At 41.5% G+C, this 25,590-nt stretch overlaps 1 protein-coding gene across 1 annotated transcript in view; it reads right to left on the bottom strand.

Moving 5' to 3' along the window:
- The window catches only part of LOC137518794 (cadherin-19-like), a 154,542-nt gene that overhangs the window by 107,878 nt on the left and 21,074 nt on the right, over nt 1–25,590 (bottom strand). The window contains exons 2-3 of the mRNA XM_068237111.1: nt 24,605–24,917; nt 14,628–14,922 (exon numbers count right to left, since the gene is read on the bottom strand). Of these exons, the coding sequence (XP_068093212.1) occupies nt 14,628–14,922; nt 24,605–24,805 (496 nt within the window). The 5' untranslated portion in view covers nt 24,806–24,917. The remainder of the gene's footprint in view (nt 1–14,627; nt 14,923–24,604; nt 24,918–25,590) is intronic.

Raw genomic sequence — 25,590 nt, 5'->3', positions numbered from 1 at the left:
AATCAATTACCTGGAGGGAGGGAGGGAGGATGGGCTAAAATCAATTACCTGGAGGGAGGGAGGGCGGGCTAAAATCAATTACCTGGAGGGATGGAGGGAGGGTGGGCTAAAATCAATTACCTGGAGGGAGGGAGGGAGGGTGGGCTAAAATCAATTACCTGGAGTGAGGGCTTCCATCATTTGCTTGGTCTACGATGTCTCCTCCTCTGCTGCTCGCTCGTACTGAACCAGGAAGTAGGACGAGCAGCACTGCAGACTGCAGAGGAGGAGACAGTGTAGACCAGGCGGCTGGAGCTCTAGCGGCCCTCTGCTGGACCCCGGACCCGGAGCCTGTAGCTGAATCTTATGCCGCCGCTGCCAAGCATAACAGGAGGGGGTCCCCTGAGGTGAGGGAGAGAGGGAGGGATTGAAACTGGGACCACCAGAGGTGAAAAAAATAAAGTATAAGAAAAAAATCTGAAATCTGTGACAAAACTTAATGGGCCCTGGGGCGCACTGGAGACGTGGAGGTGGAGCCTACCGGGCAAAATACCAGCACCCCGCTGGGCCAGTCCGACACTGCACACACACACGCACTAAAAATTGCACACACTATAGAACACTTTGCTTAGGTTTGCCCTGTGGATGATCTAGCTCTGTATGCCATACAGAACATGCTGCCACTATGCACCCCAAATAAAAACAGTACCCACACTACAAGTCCCAACATCATGTCCCCACAGAACAATTTAAGGTATCAAGTCCTTCACATTTTAGGATCAGATTATCAAACAAGATATCCTTCATTTCAGAATACATTTTTCATAAACATTATGGGATACGCAAATACGTTACCGCCTGTTAGTATAGGAATGAAGTGGGTGGGTATATCATGACATTGAAGCAATGACATACTGAGATGGTACAATAGTTGAATGATTCATAACCCATTCTGGAACTAAGCACAGTGTGCTGGTAGTGTAAGTGAGACAAGATAAGAGAGGTAGAATGGAGGGAGGAAGGGTGGTAGGGGTCACAATTGATGATATTCATGGGCATATATACAGTATACGAGCACTACTGTATTATAGTGCTGAGTCCTAGGTTTGAACATTGGCCAGGGCAAAATCTGCATGGAGTTTCTATCTTGCCTCGGATTTCATTCAGGCACTTCATATTCTCCAACATCCGTAAAACATAAGTCAACTGTAATGCCTGACAGATCTCCTGCTTTCTTTTCAGCTGCTATGCCCCAATCTACCACCACCTTCTTCACCCTATGTGGCGCGTCCCCGCTTGAACAGGAGGTTAAGAGCAACACCTACCTGACTTCAGTTACACTCAGGCCTTTAAGGTGTAAGGTATAGCAGCTGAGGGCAACAAAGCCAGAGTACCACCAGACAACAAGGATATGTAGCTGGGTGATGGAAGAGGCTACACAGGTTGTCATAGGAGTAATGAACAAAGGAGCAAGATTGCCCAGAGCAACCGCTGCTCTGGGCTTCCGATACACAAATAACAAGACACAATGGCTGCTTAGTGCGACGCCGCACCAAGCCTCAGGCTGAGTAACAAGACAAACAACAGACAGACAGACGGAATGCTTTGACAATCTAGTCGCGGCCCCACATCCATGGCATACATTCACACTGACATAGACAAGACAAACAGTTAGGAGTGTAACTAATGGCAACCGCTGCTTCAGTTATATCCTCAGGAACAAGGCAAGAAGGAAAACTACCAGTCACCAGCATGGTGAAGGCAGTCTCCAATAAGCAGGATAGTGGATTTCTCTGACCCCCGCAGGTTCAGCAAACATCCAGCAGGCAGGGAAATACAAAGCAAGGCAATACACAATACTTTCACAGCATGGACCCAGCAACAACTCAGGGAGCTGTATGCTATGTCAGGCGGGGTCTGGAATGGGAGGTAACCCTTTATGTGGACATCAGCCAATGGATGTAGATATGCAAAATTCCCACACAGCTGAATGGCAATCATGCAATCCTGAGCTAGTCTGATTACAAGCTGCTAGCTGACTGTGAATGGAAAGGACTTTCACAACAAATACATGCAATATTATGCAACAACATGCATGTAGGAAATCCAGGGCTATCTGACTGCAGTTCAACTGCAGCAAGCAATAGGTGGAATCATGACAGCATCCTGAGCTGGTCTAAACTGCCGAGTGATTGCAAATGACAATGAGACTTATTGTGAATGCAATCCAAACTGAGCAACTGAATGCAAGCAGATAAGTCAGAACTGCCCGGTTGCAGTTCCACTGCTACCGACAGAACATGCTCCAGGAGAGATCCTGACCAGGGATGGTCGTAGTCAGCCAACTTCGCTACACTGGAACTACGCGTAGTTTTACGCAATTGCGCTTCACCAAACTACGGCTTTGAAATCAAATATTCGCTTCGTATGCATTTTGTACAATACGCGTCAAAATACGCAATTCCGCGTAGTGCGAGGCGTAGTGTATGCAGACGCTTATGCCAATATGCAGAAAATGTTACACATTAATTCCTCTGCAAAGGCTTGTATCAGGACCTCCTTTATGCGTACATTCCTCTTTCTCGTAATTTTGTAAGCATACAATCGTACGCGGAAAAATAGATGCGAATAACGCATTCGTAGTTTACTTCGCAATACACATGTGAACTATGCGTAGGGGTGTAAACTATGCATAACGGTACTTCGCTACACGTAATATCATAAGCGTAGTTTTGAAACTTCGCCTACGAACTACGATGTGTAAATTCGCACTGGCGTAGTTTCTGCTCTTCCCTGATCCTGACATTAACTGGTTTCCCCCAAAACAATCCTATAGTGAAATATTAGACTATAATTATGATAAGGATTAGATGTGAGCTCCTCTGAGGACAATCAGTGACAAAACTATGTGATCTGTAAAGTGCTGCAGAAGATGTCAGTACTATATAAATACAGTGTAAAATAACAACATGGAAGGACAGTAAACAATGTATAAACAATATATAATAGGATTTGATTGTGAGTTTCTTCTGAGGACAGTCAGTGACATAACTATGTACTCTGTAAAGGGCTGCAGAAAATGTCAGTGCTGTATAAATACATAATACTAATAACAATAATAATAACAATAATAATGTAGGGCATTAAACTATGACTATGGTAGAGATTAGATTTTGAGCCCCTCAGAAGACAGTCAGTGGCATGACTATGTACTTTGTACAGTGTTGCGAAAGGTGTCAGTAATAATATTTTGGTAGGACATTAGACTAAGACTATGGCAGCCCACAGGGTGAGTTTGTCCTTATGTAAACTTCTGTGAGTTCCATTATCTAATTTTAAAGTACAATTTTTAGCTCAGATTTTTCATAAGGTAACATACCAGTAAGGACAGGGTTGAGATTAGGCCCTAGGAAAGGATGATTAAAGTGTGGCTTCAGTGATAAATGTAGCCATTGAAAATGGTCCAGGATGCTGTGCTTGGTTGCAGCTAGCTGAAGAACATATCTGTATGAGCTAATTCATGACACTGTTGCCCAGGGGTCACCATATCTACAGGAGAAAATTATTTAATGTTAGTATGCAGCTTTACAATGAACATGCATACACATGCTCTATTGGTGTTTCCAGTCAGAATGGAGCTTGATCCTGTGAGTAGCACTGCAAGAAATGAGCACTGTACAGAGGTGTTGGTCTGGTACACAATAGCGAAGTACACTGCTCCTGTAGGGATAGTGGACCGTATGGCGCATAGTGTAATGGATTCTGGCAGGTGAGGTAAGCTATCTTTTAAAGTTCGATGTGCCAGATCTTTAAGTGACCTCTGGGGCACCTGTACTCCCACTAGATTCTGTGTCAAGACGACCACAAATGCAGCTTAACCTATACCATAGGGGAACAAAACAAGTTTTGGATACCTGTTTCTTCTTTACAACATCAGACATTTGTGTGCAGAATATGCAGAAAGAAGGCATGCAGAGTGGAAAGAATGGGTGCTACAGTGGCATCTACAAGAACATACACAATTCTCACATTTTACTTTAAGAGCTTTAGAAGATGACTTCCACAAGTGACAGAGCCCTCATAAGAACACAGACCTGCTGCTATACTCACAGCAGGTCCCTATGCAGACAACAGAGACTCACTGCTGGGGCACAGGTCTCTCCCAGCCACTACTCCTGTGTTCCAGATCTCACTGTGCTGTTCTGTCTACTTTGCTGTGTGTTTTCTGCACAGGAAAACTGAGAACAATTGGCTAGTGCACACTTGAATGTGTTTTCCCCATGCAGATAAAAACAGACTGCAGACTTGATTTTCTCTATCAATTATATTAGTTTTTGTAATAAGTGTGCATGTTTTCACACAACGCATACAGAAAAATGCACACAGAAAATTGAAAGACAAGTGTGCTCCCAGCCTGAGCTTATCCACCTCTGCAGACTCATCCAGCATAAATACAGAGAAAGCTCTGTTGGTGGGCAGAAAAGGGGGGGGGGATCACTTATGTGCTGAGTTGTACGGCCCTGCAGCGAGGCCTTAAAGCTGCAGTGGCCTAAATTGTAAAATAAATAGTCTGGTCACTAGGGGGTGTGAGCCCACGGTCCTCAAGTGGTTAAAGTGCACCTGAACAGATGAGTAAATGGAGGCTGCAATATTGATTTCCTTTTAAAGGGAATCAGAGACGGCCAGAGAGGGAAAATGAAAAAAAAATTCATACATGCCTGGGGCTTCCTCCAGCCCCATAAGCCTGGCTCGCTCCCATGCCGCCATCCTCCGCTTCCTCTATCGGCGGTACCGGGTCCCGTCACTTCCGGCGGATGCGGCCAATTGTCCGCATGCACAGGGCCTCCCTCCATACCCTTACGCATGCGGCTGCACAGTATGGAGCTGCACGCGTACGGGTATGGAAGGAGCCCCTGTGATGCAGACAATTGGCCGCATGCTGCCGCCGACTGGCCGACTGGCCAAAACTACGGGACCCTGTAACGGCGGATACAGGCAGCAGAGGACGGCCGCATGGGAGCGATCCGTGCATATGGGGCTGGAGGAATCCCCAGGTATGTATAAAAGCTTTACTTTACTTCATCTCTGGTTCTCTTTAAACAGTAACAGTTGCCTGGCAGTCCTGGTGATCTTTCTGATTTCAGTAGTATCAGATACACACACGCCTGATGAATCCGAGGTAAGAGGTATTTGGAGGCTGCCATATTTATTTCCTTTTAAACATTATCAATTGTCCGGCAGTCCTCCTGATCCTGTGTCTCTAATACATTTAGCCATAGACCTTGAACAAGCATGCAGCAGATCAGGTACTCTGACTTAGTTGACTCAGGTTTTACTGGATTAGCCATATGTTTATTCCAGGGTTTTGAATCAGACACTACTTATGTCTTAGGGTCAACAACAGTGCTGCCTGGCAACTGGCATTGTTTACAAGGAAATAAATATGGCTGTCTCTATATCTCTCTCATCTCAGGTTTTCTTTAACATAAACTAGGAAAGTCAAAGCAATGAAACAAGTGTTATGTATAGAAAATTAATATACATTTCTATTTCCTAAATTTCACTGTGTCAATGTATCTAAATTATTAATATGAAGAACACATCATGCGTAAATGTCAAAACAATCAATGAGAAAGCTATTTGAAGATTGTGTGATCTATTTCAATTAACCATGTCTAGAACATAAAAATAATCATGTTAAGCATATTAAAGTGTTTTGTGCAATCGGAATACTAATACCCCAACTGCTGGATAAATGGAATCTGCCTCTGTAAGTAATCTCAATCCAATTATATATGACTGATGACATATCTGACACAAAGCAAAACAGAAATGTAAAAGCTCTCCGCTGCTTTCCAGGATAGTGCTTAATAAATGCAGGAACACAGCCACACAGAGGAGAAATTGCTTACGTGCCTGCCCTGTGATGGTTGGATTTTTATGTGACTCTTTTCCTCAAACTCATCTTGAACCCAAAGTACAAAATCTAATATTTGAAGATTTTTGTGGTTCAAAATCAAAATCCCTTGGCTTAAAATACAATAAGCCCTCACTGACCTTTCTTGAGAAAATAGTATTGCTAGATTTATTTTCAGTAAAGGCTCTTAGATTTCTTCAAGTACATTGCACATCACAAAAGAAACCTTTAGACTATAGGCATCCAAATTCCCAAAGTTTATAAATATTTAAAGTGAGAAATAGGAATAAAAGAGATTCTCTCAACTAGACCGGATTTCCAATTTGATAGGAAATAAAGGGGCGTTATTAACACACAAAAAAGGTCAAACTTCCCTCTTAATGCAAATGTCTAAAATGGATTACTTGCTAATGCTGGTAATAACAGCTCAGTTAGAATCCAAAATAAGAATAAGAGGTGCGAGATATCACTTAATTCAAATGACTTATACCAATACATATACATATAAATAGCTATGTGTAACAGCAACATCACTGATATTTTTAAAGTAGAACTCCACTTTATTTTTTTGTATAACATTATTTTTGATGCTCTCATCTGACTACCATATGTGATATTGCCATTATTTACTCTTGCTGCTTCTTAATAATAATTGAATTAATGTTTTTAAGATTCTACTTTAACTTATGTCAGGAAAGAACTTCACATTGGATTTATACTTTAGTTGAAAGCCAGGAAACATGATGTCTTTTGAAGTCTTCATTTTTATATCAGCAGACAGACAGATATTATGGACAAACATTGATGGTTTGGCGATTGGTCTGACTACAATTCAATTCCTTGTACATACTTATATAGTGTTCATTTTACATACCATATATTAATCACTTATTTACAGAGTGCATACAGAAAACATACCTCTCATAGATGAAAATATTACATTGAACAACTCCTAACAACCCAAATTATAAGGTTGTATCTGCACTTTTGCTAGATAGCCAAATCATATCTGTTCCAAATATGAGTATAGGAAACCTCTGGTTAGGTATCTCTGCAAGTTTTAATGTCTGTAGTCATCTGGTGCAGGCAGCTCTCCAAATCAATAGTGGTTAATTAGTTGGTAAATAAACAGGAATAAAAATCTAAGTGAAATAAGTTTACTAAATCCAGAAGACAATGGAAAGACTAAAACTTATATCAAGGGCCCTGAATTAGTAGGTATCCCACAGTAAAAAAAAAAAGTGCTTCATGTAAAAGCCAATTAAGGGATGGAGTTAAAAATCAAAGTAAAAAACGGTGCCATCTGACTCCAACCCTACACAAAGCGCTTCTTTATTGTGATGTACACTGTAATTCAGGAATGCTGATGTAAGTTTTACTCATCCATTTTACTATTTTCCTTTGTCTGGTGGATTTTATAAACAAATTACATTACATTAAATTTTTACTTCCATTTATTTACCAACTAACCAACATGATGACCATTTTGGAATATTGCTATGGAAAGCTGGCTGCACCAGAAGACTGCAGATATCACAACTTTTGGAGATTCCTAACCAGAGATATTCTATACTCATATTTGTAACAGATCCTATCTGGCTATTCAGCACAGACACACAAACAACTTTATAATTTGGGTTGTTAGGAGCTGGTAAGCCTTGTCTTTATTATCTCCAATTTGGAAGACCCTTAATTCAACAGGCCTGCATTGAATTGTATTGACCTTAGTGACTTGGGATATTGGGACTTGTCTTGTATTCGGCAGCAGTCACCTATCATTAGGGTGATACCATTTATTGTAACTACTGTAATAGATAGCGGAGATGCCGCCGCACTGGTAAGCGACATGGCGGCTGTCTCCGTGTCTCAGCTGGCTGGCCTTCGCCGCGCAGTTACATGGTGGAGTTTTGCCTGGTCCGTCAGTTGCACATAGACTGAGGGCTGCACCAGGCGACAGGACCTTTATGCGAATAGAAGGGGAGTCAGCTGATCGGCCGGTCAGCTGACTCCAGCAGTGCTCCTGATTGGCTGAGTGACTGGGGCGGCGCTGTGGGGCGCTCTCAGTATATATAGGACCTGCCTGTCAGTAGTTCCTCGTCTGCTGTTGCAAATGCTACGTGTTAGCACTCAGACCTTAGTCAGATCCCAAAGTGTGCTAGAACCAGCAGGAGCTCTGATTTAAGCCTTCTGTCTTTGTACCGTATCTGTCAGTTTGTTGCCGAATCTGCTTGTCTGACTCCCCTGCCCTCACCAGTGAGCCTAGTCCCTGGTGAGGGATCCTCCGTACAGCTTAATCACCTGCTCCTCAGGTGACCAGTAGCTGCTGTACAGTCTTAATCACCTGTCCCTCAGGTGACCAGTAGCTGCAGTACAGTCTTAATCACCTGCTCCTCAGGTGCCTAGTAACTATGGTACTGTCCTCGTCATCTGCTCCTCAGGTAATTAGGAGTTGCAGTACAGTCTTGATCTCCTGTCTTTCAGGTGATCACCGGCTGCAGTACAGTCTGAATCACCCGCTCCACGGGTCATCAGTTTACGTCGTCTTACTGTGCACCACCCGCTCCTCGGGTGAACTGATTACTAGTTCATCTGCATCTCCAGCTTGCTGGAGTGCTGATCCCTGTGTTCTATAGAGATATCTCCCTCTATCAGCTTCTCTGGGGGAGTTGGTATCTCTATCTGTATTACTGTTGCACCAAACACCTATCTTTACATCTGGTTGTTCTGTGTCTCGCTATACTCGCATTATTGGTGATTCTGCAAATCACCACATAATCAGGTATAGTATCTATATTATTGGTGATACTGCAGATCACCAATAATCAAAAAATCTCTTCTTGCTGACACCAATCGTTACAGAACAGCAGACCAAACATTATGGACGCACTGCATAGTCAGGTTGAAGTCCTGACCACCGCAGTAAACAATCTTACCGGGTGATCAATACCCAACAGACTCAGATCACTCAACTGTCTGGGACAGTACAAGTACTTCAAATGACTATTGATACAGTGTGATCCCCTTCAGTTACGGATCTTCGTATGTCCGTACCCGAAAAGTTTTCTGGGCATAGATCTGACTTTCAGAATTTCAGAAACCATGTGCTATCCTATTTTGAGTTGAGACCCAATCTGTCAGGATCTGAGAACCAGAGGGTAACCTTTATAAAGACCCTTTAGTCAGGAGATTCACAAACATAGGCATATAGTCTTCACACAGGGCATGAGGCATTATCCTCAGTTCAGGAGTTTTTAAAGGCCATGGCCGTTATATACGATGATCCGGATATTGCTATCACGGTTGAGAGGAAACTAAAGACTCTCAGACAAGGTCGTAATCCAGTGGAGGTTTATGCCTGAGAATATATGAGGTGGGCTGTATCAGCTAGATGGGGAACATATGCTTTATTAGACTGTTTCCTGTCAGGACTATCCGATGCAGTTTCTGATTTGATGTTAGGTCATCCTGAGCCTAAATCTCTAGACAAAGCAATTTCATTGGCGGTGCGGGTTGATCGCCGCCTTCGCTATCAAAATCAAACCCATGGCAGAAATGCTGTAAGATCTGTTTCCTATGCCTCTTCTCCACCCTCGTCACCTCAGGATGAACCGATGCAGTTCGGTCAGTCTAGGTTAACACAAGTGGAGAAGAATCACAGAAGGTCAGAAAGACTCTGTCTATACTGTGCTGAGGAGGGTCACATTGTCCAGAATTGCCCTAAAAAGTCGGGAAACGCTGCTGCCTAGGTGTAGTCAGAGGTAATACCCTAGGCGAGCCGTGTTTACCTCTAGCTAATAACCGCTTACTCCTCCCTTGCTCCATTACCTGGGAGGGTCGGGTCATGGCCACAGAAGCATTTGTGGACTCTCCGTTACAGTGTAGACAGCCTCTCTCCCAGACCCCCTTATTGTTTTGTAATATAGGGGTTCTACATAAGGAGAAACTACAGTTCTTTGCCCTGCAAATGGCAACCTCCACCATAATCCTCGGTATTCCAAGGTTGCAACTACACTCCCCTCAGATCGACTGGGCTTAAGGTCAGCTACAAAGCTGGTCAGTCCATTGTCATCATCATTGTTTGGAGAAAGTTGTTGTTTGCGCCACCAAGGTTCAGGTGAAAGGGGTGCCAGTGCAGTACGCAGAATTTTCTGATGTGTTTTGTCCAAAATCAGCAGAGAAACTCCCACCACACCGGAGCTTCGACTGTCCCATAGAGTAAAGATCAGGTTGTATGCCCCTTAGAGGCCATCTCTATAATCTGTCGGGGCCAGAGAAGCTGGCTATGCAGAAATACATTAAAGAAAATCTGGCCAAGTGCTTTATCCGTCCTTCCCGGTCACCAGCAGGGGCTGGGTTCTTTTTTTGTACAGAAAAAGGACGGTGGGCTTCGACCTTGTATTGACTATCGGGGTTTAAATAAGATCACAGTGAAAAATCGCTATCCACTGCCTTTGATTGACGATTGGTTTGCTCAGGTGACTAATGCCAAAATCTTCTCTAAGCTAGACCTACGAGGAGCATACAACCTGGTACACATTAGGGACGGTGATGAATGGAAGACGGCATTCAACACGCCCAATGGGCACTACGAGTATCTGGTCATGCCCTTCGGGTTGTGTAATGTTCCTACCGTCTTCCAGGAGTTGATCAATGAAGTCTTTAGGGAAGTTCTGGGAAAATGTGTGCTAGTGTATCTGGACTATATACTGATTTTCTCACCCAATCTAACCGAACATCGGAAACATGTGAAGTTCGTTTTAAGAAAATTGAGGCAGAACTCGTTGTATGCGAAGTTAGAGAAGTGCCTCTTTGAAGTCACTAATGTTCCTTTTTTGGGATATATTATTTCCACTTCAGGTCTCTCCATGGATCCTGAAAAAGTCGCTGCTGTATTGGAGTGGCCTCAACCTGTAGGATTGAAGGCACTCCAAAGATTTCTTGGCTTCGCCAATTACTACAGGAAGTTCATCAAAGGGTTTTCTTCTGTAGTGTCACCCCTCACCAACCTTACCAAGAAGGGGGCTGACACTTACCAATGGACAGTAGAGGCACAGTCTGCCTTCGCTACGTTGAAAAAGTTATTTTGTTCTGCTCCCATTTTGAGACACGTGGATATCAACTTCCCCTTCATTGTTGAGGTGGATGCATCAGAGATTGGGGTTGGGGCTGTGCTGTCTCAATGCTCTGGCCTTCAAGGCAAACTACATCCCTGTGCCTTCTTTTCTCGTAGGTTCTCTCCAGCGGAGAGGAACTACGATATTGGCAATAGGGAGCTCTTAGCCATCAAGCCATCAGTTTACGTTGTCTTACTGTGCACCACCTGCTCCTCGGGTGAACTGATTACTAGTTCATCTGCATCTCCAGCTTTCTGGAGTGCTGATCCTTGTGTTCTATAGAGATATCTTCCTCTACCAGCTTCTCTGGGGGAGTTGGTATCTCTATCTGTATTACTGTTGCACCAAACACCTCTTTTTACATCTGGTTGTCCTGTGTCTCGCTATACTCGCATTATTGGTGATTCTGCAGATCACCACATAATCAGGTATAGTATCTGTATTATTGGTGATACTGCAGATCACCAATAATCAGAAAATCTGTTCTTGCTGACACCAATCGTTACAACTACAAATTAATCAGAATAAACAATCTTTCGGCCTTGCAGCCTTCGTCGGGTTTACATCCTGTTAGGCTGATGGTACAGACAGCTTTATACATGCAACATCAAAAGGGAAAACAGATTTTTTTCAAGCATAAATACATGTCATTGAGATGCCTTATGTAAAACAGAACATCTTAATGGGGTTTGAGGTTGTTAGCTGAGATAAGGATCAGCAGCAAAGAAAGTTCATGTACGCTCTAAACCCCCAAAAAACATACCAGACAGTGCAGGATCAGGTGAGCCAGACCATGGTATATAGATGAGCAAGAAAGGGATCCGCAAACCAGGCCAGGTTGTAGTAAAAAAGGCTGATAAGTTTATTGAAAAATCCACAGACAGTGCAATAAAATCACAGGATCACTCGCCGCCAGTCTCCTCCCGCTCTGCATAGATGCTGATACACATGCTGCTTCCTGTTTAGCCGGAAGCAGCGTGTGTATCAGCATCTATACAGAGAGGAGAAGATCAGCGGCGAGTGCGGCGATTGGAACCAGGGAGGTGGGTAGTTTAGTACAGCGCTTCCCTGCGGCTTCGTGCTTACTCTGCACTCGGAAGGGGGAGCATGGAGGGCGGCCCGGGGAGAGGAAGGGAGGGAGAGGTCGGGCTGCCCTCCCCGCGGCTCCCCCTCCATTACAGAGCACCCCCTCTAGGGAGGCTAGGGCCCGGGGGCACCCCACCTGGTGTGGGTCGAACCCCCCGCACCCCCGTCATGACGCTACTGCAATAAGGGCATTACAATGCATCCCGACATCCCTTTAGATGTGCATGCTTTACTATACTGTTTGTTATACTGCCTCTGCTCGGCTCTGAATCTGTCTATTAGTCTCTCTTAACATTTTATTTAATTGCCACAGCTTAAATGAACTTTTAGGAGACGTCACACATGCCCTGCTTTGAAGATAAGCAGCTAGTATAGGGGAAAGCACCTATCAGGAATGGAAGAGGTTAAACACTGCTGAAGGAAATGTTATTTGTTCCTTTCTCTCTGCTCACTACGTGGGTGGTAGAAACTTTTCTTTCACCCGGGAAGCCTGCGCTTCCTATCAGCATCGGATCAGCAGGACCTGAAGCAGACAGGAGCTGTTTCTATTGGCTCTGCTCCTGTCAGTCACATCTTATCCCCCTCTGCTTGTGGCTTTCACAGTGTTACCGCTCTCCTATCACTCTCCTATCGCCAGCCCAGAGCAGCCGGTAATTTTTTGGCTTGTTATTGCATGTTCTAACTTTTAAGAATTGACATTTACTGACATATTTCCCACTCAAGTCGGTAATTTACCCCACTGCTCAGTAATTGTAGCTTTCCATGCGGTAACTGCTTTTATGAATTAACACTTTCCTGAGTGCTCGGTAAAGTCAGCTGTTTTCAGCATTACCGCATGTGTTAATGCTTTATGAATCGAGGCCATAGTGTCAAAAAGGGCCATCCCTTGGCAGAAACTGGAGAAAAGCAACTGCACATAAACTGTAGCCTTCCTCCAAAAAAAGGCAGCATCATATAACAAAGAACACTGCAACCCGACACTCATTTTGGCACTGAAGAAAATGAGGCTAACTGTCCGAGTTAGTTGAGATGTCCCTAACCATGCTGTCACTACTTGACCTGTTTTTGCTGTGGAGAGGTGAGACAAAATGGTATCACAATTCCCTGAGTATTACCCCTAGCTTGCATGGGGGTCAAAAAGTTAACAGAACTTGGGAGTAGATGGGGTACTACTCACAACAACTGTTAACTCTGTGACCCCCATGTAAGCTGGTCAATTTTTCAATAGTTAAAGTAAATGTGTATTATCACTTATCAAACACATTACTTTTTTTAATTATTTGTTGTAGCACATAAACTGTACACTTAACAATGTGCTGTGCACACGCATGCACTGTACACTTAGCCATCTACTATACTTCAACCCCCTATGTTCATTTTCCCACCCACTGTACACACACTGTGCACTTTTGTGCCTACTGCTGTAAACACACTCATGCACTGTACACTTACACACACTATACACCAATGAGCTGTACAAATGCATTGTGCACTTATATACTTATACACTGTAAGCACACGTGTTGTACACTTACACGTACTGTACCATCCTTTGCGATCCACTTTGTAAAATGTGCATCAATTTAGTAGTATTCCATAACAAGAAAGGGTAGTAGACTCCTAATTTGACTAGTGATATCAGACAGGTAGATAATATTACCCCACATTACCCTGCATCCCAAAGTTCCCTACTGGCATCTGCAGGCATACTAATCTCATATAGCTAGCTAGTGGTTTAAAGTTAAAATTCCATTTTCAGTATAACATTGCCATAAATATAGGTGGGTACTGCACAAGTCATTTTGCAATCTAATTTTATTAACAATGATTACTTGAATCTGTAGCCAAATATGAATTTCCAAAAACTAACAGCAAGCTTCAATTACTTTTCTTTGTAGTCATGGCAACAGTGCTCTGTTTACAGTACTGGTGCCATGAGACTCTTCAAAATGTTCCTCTTTTTTCACAGGACTGGAAACTTTGTCTCTTATTTTTAATTACTGTACCCATCTATTGACTGTCAACATATTTTTGACAATCACATCTGCAGAAGTTTCTGGTAGAAAAAATGTGCATAAAAACATAGGGCAATACAATCAAGCTAAAATAACATTTGCCATTTATCCCTGCAATGTATAGTGCTAAAATGAAAACATTGAGTTTTTCTCAACAAAGGTAGAATTCCCCTTTAAATGACCTGTTATGCCAATATTATAGAATTTACTGGCATGAAGATAAATTTAGGTAAAACATTTTAACTTGCCTGGTCAAAGCACACTGCATGCCAGGGTCTGTCAATATGTTCTCTGATGCTCCATGCACAAGTTAGTTTTCAAACAATTGTAGCCAAGACACTCATACAGGGAATTGATTTCTGTCCCTGTATTGAGAGCTTTAATGACTCTGAGTAAGATGTACTATAATCCCTTTTGAAATCCTGATGCCCCAATGGTTATGTATTAGCCTAAAATAAAATAACATGAAATAAAACTACTACTTGCTGACAGCAACACACCAAGCATATACTTTACCTATAGGAGACATTTCTGGGACTTCAGCGATATAAGGTCCATTAATAAACGTTGGCTCATTGTCATTAATATCCAGAATTTTAATTACAAATTCAGATTCGGTTTCCACGTGGACACCTGTTAAACTGTTTATGGCCTGCGCTCTAAGCGTATAAAATGGCTTTTCTTCTCGATCAAGTTTTTTTAGAACAAATATCCTTCCTGTATGTCCATCCATAATGAATATGGTCCCAGCTCCTTCTCCCGATAAAATGTATCTCACTGAACCATCTTCTTTGTCAGAATCTGACTTTAACTGTTAAAAAACCACACAGAGACATTTTGATTAATTTAAAAGTGGTATATCTGTAAAATGCACGTTCATAGACTGTAACTTAGGTAAGATGCTCAGTAAAACTACTTTCAATTGCTTATCAACTGACAGTGGTCCTGTATGGCAATTAATACATTGTAGCAAAGAAAGTATAATGCACTGCCCCGTATGATATTTAAAGGGTACCTGAAGCAATGGTAGGGCCTTATTTTTGTAGCATTCCCTTGTAGCTGGATGCCTGCTAATGCTGTCTGCCCTTTTTGTGCCGTCCATTGCTACCCCGGGTTTGCACTGTTTGCTGGTAAATCCAGCTTGTTGACAGCTTGTTGAGTGACAAACAGGAAGGGGAGCATTAGGCTTCAATAAGGATGCCATGTGCACGCCCATTGCAGCTAAAAATGTGCCGCTTCCTACAGCCATGCTCCCATCTCTCCCCTGTACGTGAGTAAAGAACCGCTGAGGTAACCAACATGCCACAGTGCCCCAGAACTAGTTTCAGGGTCACAGCCATTTTAGCTGGGAAGATTAAATTTCAATGCGAGATTTTACAGATGAAGATCATGACTGGGAGTGGGGAAAATGGCATGGATGGTGAAAGGAATTGGACCTTTAGACCACCAGATCCTCAGGGAAGACCTTAGTGATGTTAATGCTTTGTGATTTCTATCTGGTACCAGAGAGTGAACCTGCTGCAACTACAAATGAAAAACAGACACAGCTTTGCAATTGAGAATCAGGTTATCTTTACTAAGAATCTAGCATCTTTTATTCACAAATTATGATGGCTGCGCAGGCGTAGAAGATAAACAACCTTTCCTCTAGTTACAAAGGAAATCCCCATAAAAACATGTTTGTGATATAAATGCAGGTGCCATTAATTTACATACGTTAGGTTTAGGCCGGGCCGATGTGGTTAGAGAATTTCCCGTACAGCCAGGTTTAGACAGAAAAGCAGAAGTGAGTATGAATGAGTGCATGATGAATATGTTCTTTGATCTTTAACCAATTAACCTTCCTGGATGTAAAAGTTACGTCCAGGAGGCCATGTGCACTCCCACGTGCTCCCGCCGCCGATCACGCGCACACGTGCGCTCCCGGCCCGCGGTTCGTTAGCCAGGCAATCAGTGAATCGGGCTATGGTGCCCGATCACTGATTCATCTCCCCCGCAGAAAAAGCGACAGCTTCTCCCGGAAGCTTCACTTTTTCTGGCTCTAGCATCCCTTTAAGCGTACGTTACGCTTAGAGTGACGTCACGTAAACAAACTCATGTGGCCAAAAAGTAAAATTACACCTAAAAGTTAAAAAATATAAAAATAATCAAATATTCACATTTGAAATGACAATTTACATCCCACCCTCCAAAAAATATCCACATGAAATGTTTAATAAAAAAAAAAAAACCATTACAATAAAAAAAAAAAAAAACACGTAAATATTTACCTAAGGGTCTAAACTTTTTAAATATCAATGTAAAGATTAAATATTTCTATTTTTTTTAAAATTATAAGCTTGTAAATAGGGATGGATGCAAAACAGATACAATGCACTTTTATTTCCAAATAAAATATTGTCACCATACATTGTGATAGGGACATAATTTCAACGGTGTAATAACTGGGACAAATAGACAAATACAATACATGGGTTTTAATTATAGAGGCATGTATTATTTTAAAACTATAATGGCCGAAAACTGAGAAATAATGAATTTTTTCAGTTTTTTTTCTCATTCTTCCTGTTAAAATGTGTTTACAGTAAAGTGGCTCTTAACAAAATGTACCCCCTCAAAGAAAGCCTAATTGGTGGCGGAAAAAACAAGATATAGATCAGTTAATTGTGATAAGTAGTGATAAAGTTATAGGCTAATGAATGAGAGGTGAAAATTGCTTGGATGCATAAAGTGAAAACGACTGAATGCGAAGTGGTTTTAAAGAGGAGCTGTTAGGTATAAGGTCTCAGAGAAAATAAACACATATATCAGTAGCTAAAGATTGGCTGTACTTACATTACATATGCATTTCACTGTCCACGTTTGTACTTCACAGAATTTGTATATAGTATATGCAGAGATTGATGCTCCTGACAGCTATGGCAGGTTCCATGTTTGTCTGTCTCCTATGAAGCCAAATGTGTCGTCATGTCCTGCCTGCTTCCTGATCACAGAAAAGCTCGTACTGAATAACACTAGTGTGCAGTGAATATTAATTAGCCATGTGGCTAGGAACAATAGCGGACTCCTGCAGTGTACTCTGCCCGAGATTTATTAGTGCTGTGAGCTAGACTGAGTTACAAGCTGCTGAAACTTGATACTGTAACTTCTCCTTAGCAGCCGAGGGGAGGGCCCCAGAATGCTTTGCAGTATGGTATGCGGCTTGCGTCCTCTTGGGTCTAACAGCTTTGCTGATAAGCACACATCAAATGTAAGAGAGATGTTTATCTTCACTATTGCCTTTTTGGCTTCCGTCTAAACTGTTTAACACAGGAGAATAGAGGTTTAAATTAGCTTCTGCAGCCTGACAGTTACTCTTTAAGCTATAAGCTAGAGATATTTAGTTAGAGACTTAGAAGCTTAGAACTTAACATGGCGGACAGAGATACAAAATGGCAGATAATGTATATGCTATGCTTACAGATGGAGTCAGAAGAACTCAAGTAAGTTTTTTTTTTATCATCATTATTATTGGTTAATAATTTCACAGGTTTGCTTTAAAAGCTCAAAAGCTGTATTCTTGATGCTTGAAAATGCATACTGTTTCTAAATCAATTTTAAATTAGAGACAGCTGTTTTTAACATGACCCTGAGATTGAAATGTTTAGCTTTTTTCTTATGCAAATAATACATATGCCTATGAAAGCCTAAAATGTTCTCTCTCTTTGCTTCCCCATGATGCCACAACACTAAAGACAGGTCTTACCCTCTTATGCTGACTTAGGCCCTCATTTATCCAGCACTTATGTTGCACTGGGGCTTTCACCTGGGTAAAGTGGGTATCCATTAGCTTCTGGAAGAGTGTCTCCATAATTACTATTACAGTAGACTCTATCCATTTGCAGCTAACTGGAAAGGGGTGTAGTTGTTACAATCAATAACCTCATTCACCCAGTTTATCAATCAGCAAGAGAATAACAGTAGAGTCTGATTGAATGCAGTGTGGGGGTAGTGAGATGAGGCATCATTGGGACAGAACAGTAGAGATGTTGCAAACATAGATTTTTTTTGTCCATGAACGGCGAATGTGAACTTCTGCAAAAGAGAATAGACTTCAATGGGCAGGCAAATTTTAAAACTTACAAAGACTGTTTCTGGCTACAAAAGTGATGGGAAACTTGTTTCAAGGGGTCTAACACCTGGATAGGGGCATGCCAGAGGGGGATCCATGCCAAAAGTCTCACCGAAATTTACAGAGTTGATGCAAAGTCTGGTTTTAAATCCCAATGGGCAGAAATCACACTATGCACAGCTCTGGGTGTCAGTGGGCTGTGGAGTGTCTCACACAGAGAGTTACAATAGTACTATCAGAATATATTGAAATAATAATGCATTGGAGTGGTTCTGTGCCTGTAACTTAATGAGGCAACAGCAGTAGTGTGCACACCACTCTGGGTGTCAGTGGGCTGTGGAGTGTCACACACAAAAAAAAGAAACACAGGAGACCGATGTGCTAGCCTTCAAAGGGCTTTTTGGAGTGCTTTTGGAGTACTTTCACAGCAAGTAAGGAACAAGAACACAGGCCTAGCTAATACTTTCCCTACCTATCTGCAGCAAAGTCTGAACCTGCTCTCACTATCAGTCAGCAGCCAGCAGAGAATTGATCCAATATGGCCACCACAACTGCTTTTTGATAGGGAGGTGGGAGGTCCAAGAAAGGGTGCTAGCTGATTGGTTGCCATTTGTCTGCTGACTGTGAGGTAAGGGATCAAAATTTAGCTCAATGATGATATATAGGGGGTGAATCGAACACGCCAAATATTAATGTTTGCTGTTTGCCACAAATGCGAACATGCGATGTTTGCAGAATACTGCTTGCCGGCGAACTTTTCGGGCCATCTCTACAGAACTGTCAGAAACAATGTAGGCAAGAGGTTTGACCGTTTGAGGCTATTATTGTAAAAAAAAAAAAAAAAAAGAGGCTGGCTTCAGCAGTGCCCCGAGATCTTAATGTGAAAAATAACTTAGATAAAGAGTAAAAAGGTCTGATTCATCGACAGAACTTCTGGCTTTATCTGCATAGTATTCAACAAAATGCATGGCTTTAGCCTTCACAAATCTTCCATGCACACCATTATCATTAAATAGTCAACTGATAATTGGCTCATTAACACAGGGCAAGAGAGCCATTTCATTCTCTAGAAATTGGCCTGAGATACTTGGGAATCTCCTGGATTTTCACCTTGCACTTAATGTGTATTTTATTGTTTAAACACTCCCATGGAGGGCAGCAATGAAGTTAAAATATGTTCATTTGCATATGAATAATCTGCCTAGCAATGGACTAGTTGAGTCCCAGCACCTTGGAATTTGTCCCCGTAGATCTGATTATAATTCTGTTGAATAAGATGCAGATTCCAATTCTCCTTTCAACGGATCTGTTAACCCAGGGACAAGGAAAATATCCAGTACTATATGGGCACTCAGACAGCACTGCACTAAAAACAGCTCTTAGTAGAAATGTTTGCATGGGGTCAGGAACACTCCTATACAATACGTGAATCCGATTGGTCAGTGGTCACTGCATTCACAAATACAAGTTACAACATTACTATGGATATAAGAAAACATATATGATCATGATCTAGAAATGCTATTAACGTCTCTTGGCCCAAGCTCATTTGGCACAGAGTCCATTTAGAAGAATAGATGATGCAGCACAGTGTCCTTATAATGTCCTTTTTTCAACTTTTTTGAAAGATATCACTGAGATCAAATTTAAAATGAGCGTATCTTTTTTCATCAGACTTTAATGTAGCTCAGTTTCATATTTGCTCTGTTGTCTTTGAACTTTTTAGATTTAAAAAAAATGTTTTGATGATGATTGCACTCTTTTATTTATGTTTTACACAGCATTTGATTTTTTGGGGGGTGGTGATGGATATAGGGTAACTGTATTCTTGCATTAATTAATGCCTAACATAATGTGTACAGTATATAACTGTAAAACTGTAAGTTAAATTAGCCTTAGTGAGTAAGTAAACAGAGAAGGATGTGCTGGCATTCATTTAATAGTGTATAACACAGACTATCTCTTTAGCACAGACCATAACAAAACTGATAATTAATTGTTTTCTGTACCCTGTGGGTCCAATTAAATGTTCCACTTAGTTAGAACTTAAACCTGGTTAATTCCAGGCTTGTAAACAGGGCAGGACAATTAAAGGGCACAATCTTGTACTGTAGGCAGTACGCTTGCTAAAAATACAAACACAGAAGGCAATGAAATGTCTCATTAAGATAATTCTCTAAAAATGATGAATACATTTACTATTTAATTGCACATCTGAGTATGAAAATGATCCTAATGACAGACTGCAGTGCATGAGCTAGTTTGATTTGGTCTGCCATAAGCACAGCATTAACAAAATCAACTCCTTGAATGAACTTCATACATGATTACAAATAAGTGAAAACAACACATTCCACAGAAAATTATATATGTATATAAAAAATTTTTTCAGCAAGTGGACTTCTAGATGGATGATGCATCACACCATTCATACACATATATTGCTGTATCACTGCTATATATATTTATTTCAGATTTCATTTTAGATCCATCATAAGTTATAGCCATAGTACCATTGCTTGTCCATCACATTAGCCATAGTGTCATCACTTGCCAAGTATCACCAAATCTAAACACCCCAGTCCACTATAGCCTCAATTAACATTGTAGGCTGTAGTACTGCCTGGACATGAGGCATACCGCTGAGTTGAAGATAAGTATTTCGATATGCAGGGCTCTTTCCTCTATTTCCCTACCCTAGATTCAAACCAGAGAGAGTGCTATTTACTATTCCACCCCAGCCTTTTGTCTCTATAAAGAGTTATGTAGTTATATTGTACGGCCTTATACTACTTGTGTAACTTATAGAAACAACTGGGTCAACAAACCTGACATTAGAGTGCAGCATAAGGATAAAGTGCCAAGCAATCGGTGTGGCACTATACCCTGTGTCAATTGCAATTGTTGCAATGCTATCATCCGGGGCAATTCAATCTCGCATCCACAAACCGGCATGCAGGTGCCTATAGGGGGCAGGTTTTCCTGCTTGAGTGCTTATGTTGTATACGCACTCAAGTGTCCCTGTGGGCAGGTATATGTCGGGAAAATGGAACGAGCTGTGAAAGAGAGAATACAAAGGCACAAAAGGGATATTACCCACTTTGCACAAGGCAGGAAAGAATATGAAACTTCTGTGTAGCGGCATTTTTTGAATCAGCGATACACAGTGGCCCAACTTAGATGGTGTGTACTGGAGGGGGTGCAGGTGCCTCCAAGAGGGGGTGATAGGAAGAAACTTCTATTGCAGCTTGAGGCGAGATGGATTAGGAAATTTAATTGTATACAGCCTAATGGCCTGAATGAGAATTTGAGTCTAAAATGCTTCATGTGATGTTCTTTTTCCCTTTAGGTTCTACATGGTTGCCCGTCGATATCCAATACAGGACTTTGTGAAATGGGTATCGTTACAATGTTTAAAAGCTAGTAACTGAATATGTAATTCTCGCAGAAAGTTGGTTTGTTTGAACTATGCATAGTAGGGTGGCCTAACTCAGTTATGTATTGAGGTAGACGCATATGTGTAGTTCCTCTTTTATTGTATATATGTGATTGATCATGTGATGTTATGGGTGGGGTATAAAGGTGTCACTGGTGATGGGTGTGGCACACCTGAGGAAGGGCTACGCCCGAAACGTTGTATGCCTCTGTTCGCTCTGATTTTTCAATACAGTGATTGAATAGCTTTCTGAGTGCGGTCTCTGTGTTTGTTTCTTGGCATTGGCTCAGCACAGGAGCGGTGTACCTGTGAGAGACCAGCACCGGCACTCAGTTCCAGAAGCCCTGCACTGACACAAGGGTGTGGAGGTGTGAATTCTTTAGTACTTTTGTGTAAATTATAGGTGTCTTATAAATTGTGTATATACATGGCTGCAAGTGCGTAGCATCATAGCACCAGGACAGATTGTTGAATAACAGTAATAGTCATCAATCTGAATATGTGAAAAAACAATATTTGGTGAAAAAGCAGAAACAGGTTTGCTAAAGAAACATACAGTACATGATGGGAATGAGCGAAAAAAGTTTAATATTTTGGGTTTCAAGACTAATTTTGCAGTTTTGAACCAGAAACTGAACTGCAGACAAATGCAATGAAAATGCTGACTTTCCCAGTAAGTTGTGAAGACCCCAAACATGCTATCTTAACCAACCATATGACCTTGCACCAGATTTGTACCAGAAATGCTATAATCACTTTATTTGATATATAAGGATCACTAGTGGGAACAAATGTGAACCAAGAAGTAGAGTGTGATTTACAGCCATGTAGGACAGATCACATGGGGACCCAGTCCGGCACTGGATCGGGTAAGATTCTTATTGCTTTTGCTGCTGCTACTCTTTATAGGGGTTGTACTGGAGGGGGGAGGGTGTACTGGAGGGGGGGGGGGGGTCTGGGAGGGCCTAGGAGAGAAAGAGAGGAGACAAATCAAGCTACCCCTCTGTACATTCTCTATAGAGAACCACTGGACCAGGCTGACTTCTATGTGGAGGTGCTCCTGTATGCCCCTGGTACCCCACCCCCTGCCCCGTGTGCAGTCACAGGAGTGGTAGTTGCATCACTGTATTGGGTAGAGTCTTGCCTTTGTCATGCAGTCTCCTCTTATCTGTTTTCCTGGAATTGGGTAGCAGGTGTGGTGTACCTACTTAAAGGGAACTGGGAGTGAGAGGATAGGGAGGCTGCCATATTATTTTCTTTTATTAATACCAGTGTCCTCGTTGTTGATCTTACTGCCTGCAGTAGCATGTCTGAATCACACACCTGAAACAAGCATGTAGCTAATCTTGTCAGATGTTTGTCAGAAACATCTAATCTGCATGCTTGTTCAGGGTCTAGGTAGCTATAAGTATTAGAGGCAGAGGATCAGCAGGACAGCCAGGCAGTGTGTATTAGTTAGTAATACCGTATTTTCTGGACAATAAGACGTGCTTTTTCTCTACCAAAGTGTGTGGAAAAAGTCATTGCATCTTAAGGTCTGGATGTGCGCCATATGGTCTTCCCCACAAGCTCTGCGGTAGTGTCCCCCATGTGCAGAGTGCAGCGGAAGCCCTAGCACAATCAGACACTGCAACCTGATGTGGAATCCAGCGGATCTCAGTAGTGAGGAGGATGTGACATCACACGCTTCCCAGGAGCATCAGAAGCTGCAGAGAAGGGACGCTGAAGACTGTGCTGATCTTTTCTACTAGTCGGCTGATGCAGAGACCAGTTTATGCCTGCGTGCCTGAATTCCTGGTATACTAAGCTGCTTCTCCCTCTAAACTACTTCTCTCTCTGTCGCTATCTCTACTGTCTGCAGCTATTTATGGCTATCCACCGCCCAGCCTCATAGCCACACAGCTGCACATTGCCTCACAGTCACTGAGTATATGCCGATATGCAACACTGTTTGTAACTTGTGGGTTTGCACACTTGACTGCTCTGATTACATCCTGCTGCAGTGTTTCCCATCTCTGTGACCTGAGTGTATCTACCTTTGCCTAAGTATCGTCTCTGCAGTGACTCTGCTGTGATCCTTGGTATGCTGTCCAATTTATGGAGCGTTATCAGCTAGCAGCTACAGACACAAGAGCTCCAGATGTAAGAATGTAAAGTGAAAGTGTAACATTAAGCAGAACAAAAAGTTTGCTTTCCTAAAACAGAAAGAATTTGCAATAATTCAGGTTGGAGTGAGCTTGAGATGTCTCCCAGAGCAACACTGCTAAATATATGAAAATTAATCATTGTACCCTTAGAAGCTAAACACACCCCCAGAACCGCTGGAATACAATGATGTGTCAGCTTGTTAATTTGTACAGAGCCATAATAATCCAACATGCATGCAGACTGTTTCGGATTGTTTGATCCTCATCAGTGCATGGCATGGATTAATTTGGCTCTATGGAGTAGGGCTTGTACATCCGAGAGGTACAGACTAACCAGCAAGCTCATGGTGACTCCTATCTGTATGTGTTTACATGTATTTTAACTTTTACAATTTTTAAAGGAATGAGTTGCATAGCTCCACCCACTGTCCTAATATGAAGTATGTGACTTTAATATTACATAACAGAATAATAAATAAGTTAAATTCAACAATCATTTATTTTTCAATGTTCAGGTTTTGCTCAATGAAGTGCATTTTTAAAGTTCTTATTTTATTACAGACTTCTAAAATGTCTACAAAACAAGTAGAATTATTACATTTTTTGTAAATGTATTAATCTTTCTGGCATATTTTGCAATAAAAAAATGCTGTATGTTCAAATGAGGTAGAGAAAGCTAGAATCTAAAAAAAATAAATAAAAATAATAATAATAATCAAGACAATAATGAATTATTGAAACATATTCAAGCTTACCATCATTATTAATATTAGTTCTAATTTATGTCAGTAGTATTTACCTGTCCAATATATATTGGTTGTGTGATAGGTTGCTCCTCAAGGACATATAATGGTTCCCATTGCCATCCTCTTTTTACTCTGGTGTGGTTTGGAGATGAGTACTGCAGAGTTACGGACTTGATGAAATTCATACATAAGGCACAAGGCCATAACAGAGAGAGTTCCAAGAGAACAGTCAGCCATATAGGTAGGTTTTTCATAATGTTTGTTCAGAAGCAAACTTCAACACGTTATGTGTCTCAACATATGCAGCTATTCACATACTTGTGGATTCCGTTCTTTAGCATACATGATTGCATCGTCTCAAATATTCTAAATAAAAGACACCAATAAAAAAAAAAAGAACAAAGAGTTAAAAAATATTTTACCATAAGCAGAAAATGACTAGTTCTTTATTTCAACATCTCACTGTGACTGATGTAACAATGCTCAGTTGTTTTTGTGTGTGCGCATTGAATTGCAATGAAGGGGGAAACCCTGTTTGCTGTTAGAACAGACACAATATATATTATAATATTCACATAATATTCTTCATTCTGGTGCTGATACAATATTCTGCAGATTTCAAACACAAAGACAAAAAGTCATCAAACCTTGCACAAAAGCTGCATTTGTTTGCTGTCAGCAGTTTATGTTAGAATGTAAGCCTTGCACTGTAAGATCTTAGAATAAGCAATGTGTAACGACTAGAGGATGGTAGAAGCAAAAGGATGTCTGTGCAGAAATGAGAATGGAAAATGATTACAAAGACATTTATTTAGAAAGATTGAAAAACAGTGGAGAACAGTAGAGAACATAAATGACAAATAACCATGAATTTTGTTTAAAAAAAGAAGTGTCTATAAGGTATGAAAGATTTTCAACTCTTACTTGGGTCACGTCAGAATATAATCATGTGTACATCCCTGTAATGTGAATTTTTCCTTTTAGTTTAGGTACATACTGTACCGTTGACATACTGTAAAATTGTAAAAACCATAAATAA

Source organism: Hyperolius riggenbachi, chromosome 5 (assembly GCF_040937935.1).
Source record: "Hyperolius riggenbachi isolate aHypRig1 chromosome 5, aHypRig1.pri, whole genome shotgun sequence".
NCBI classification, from domain to species: Eukaryota; Metazoa; Chordata; class Amphibia; order Anura; family Hyperoliidae; genus Hyperolius; species Hyperolius riggenbachi.
Note: the sequence above shows the minus strand (reverse complement) of the source record. Positions and strands in the feature narration are given on the sequence as shown.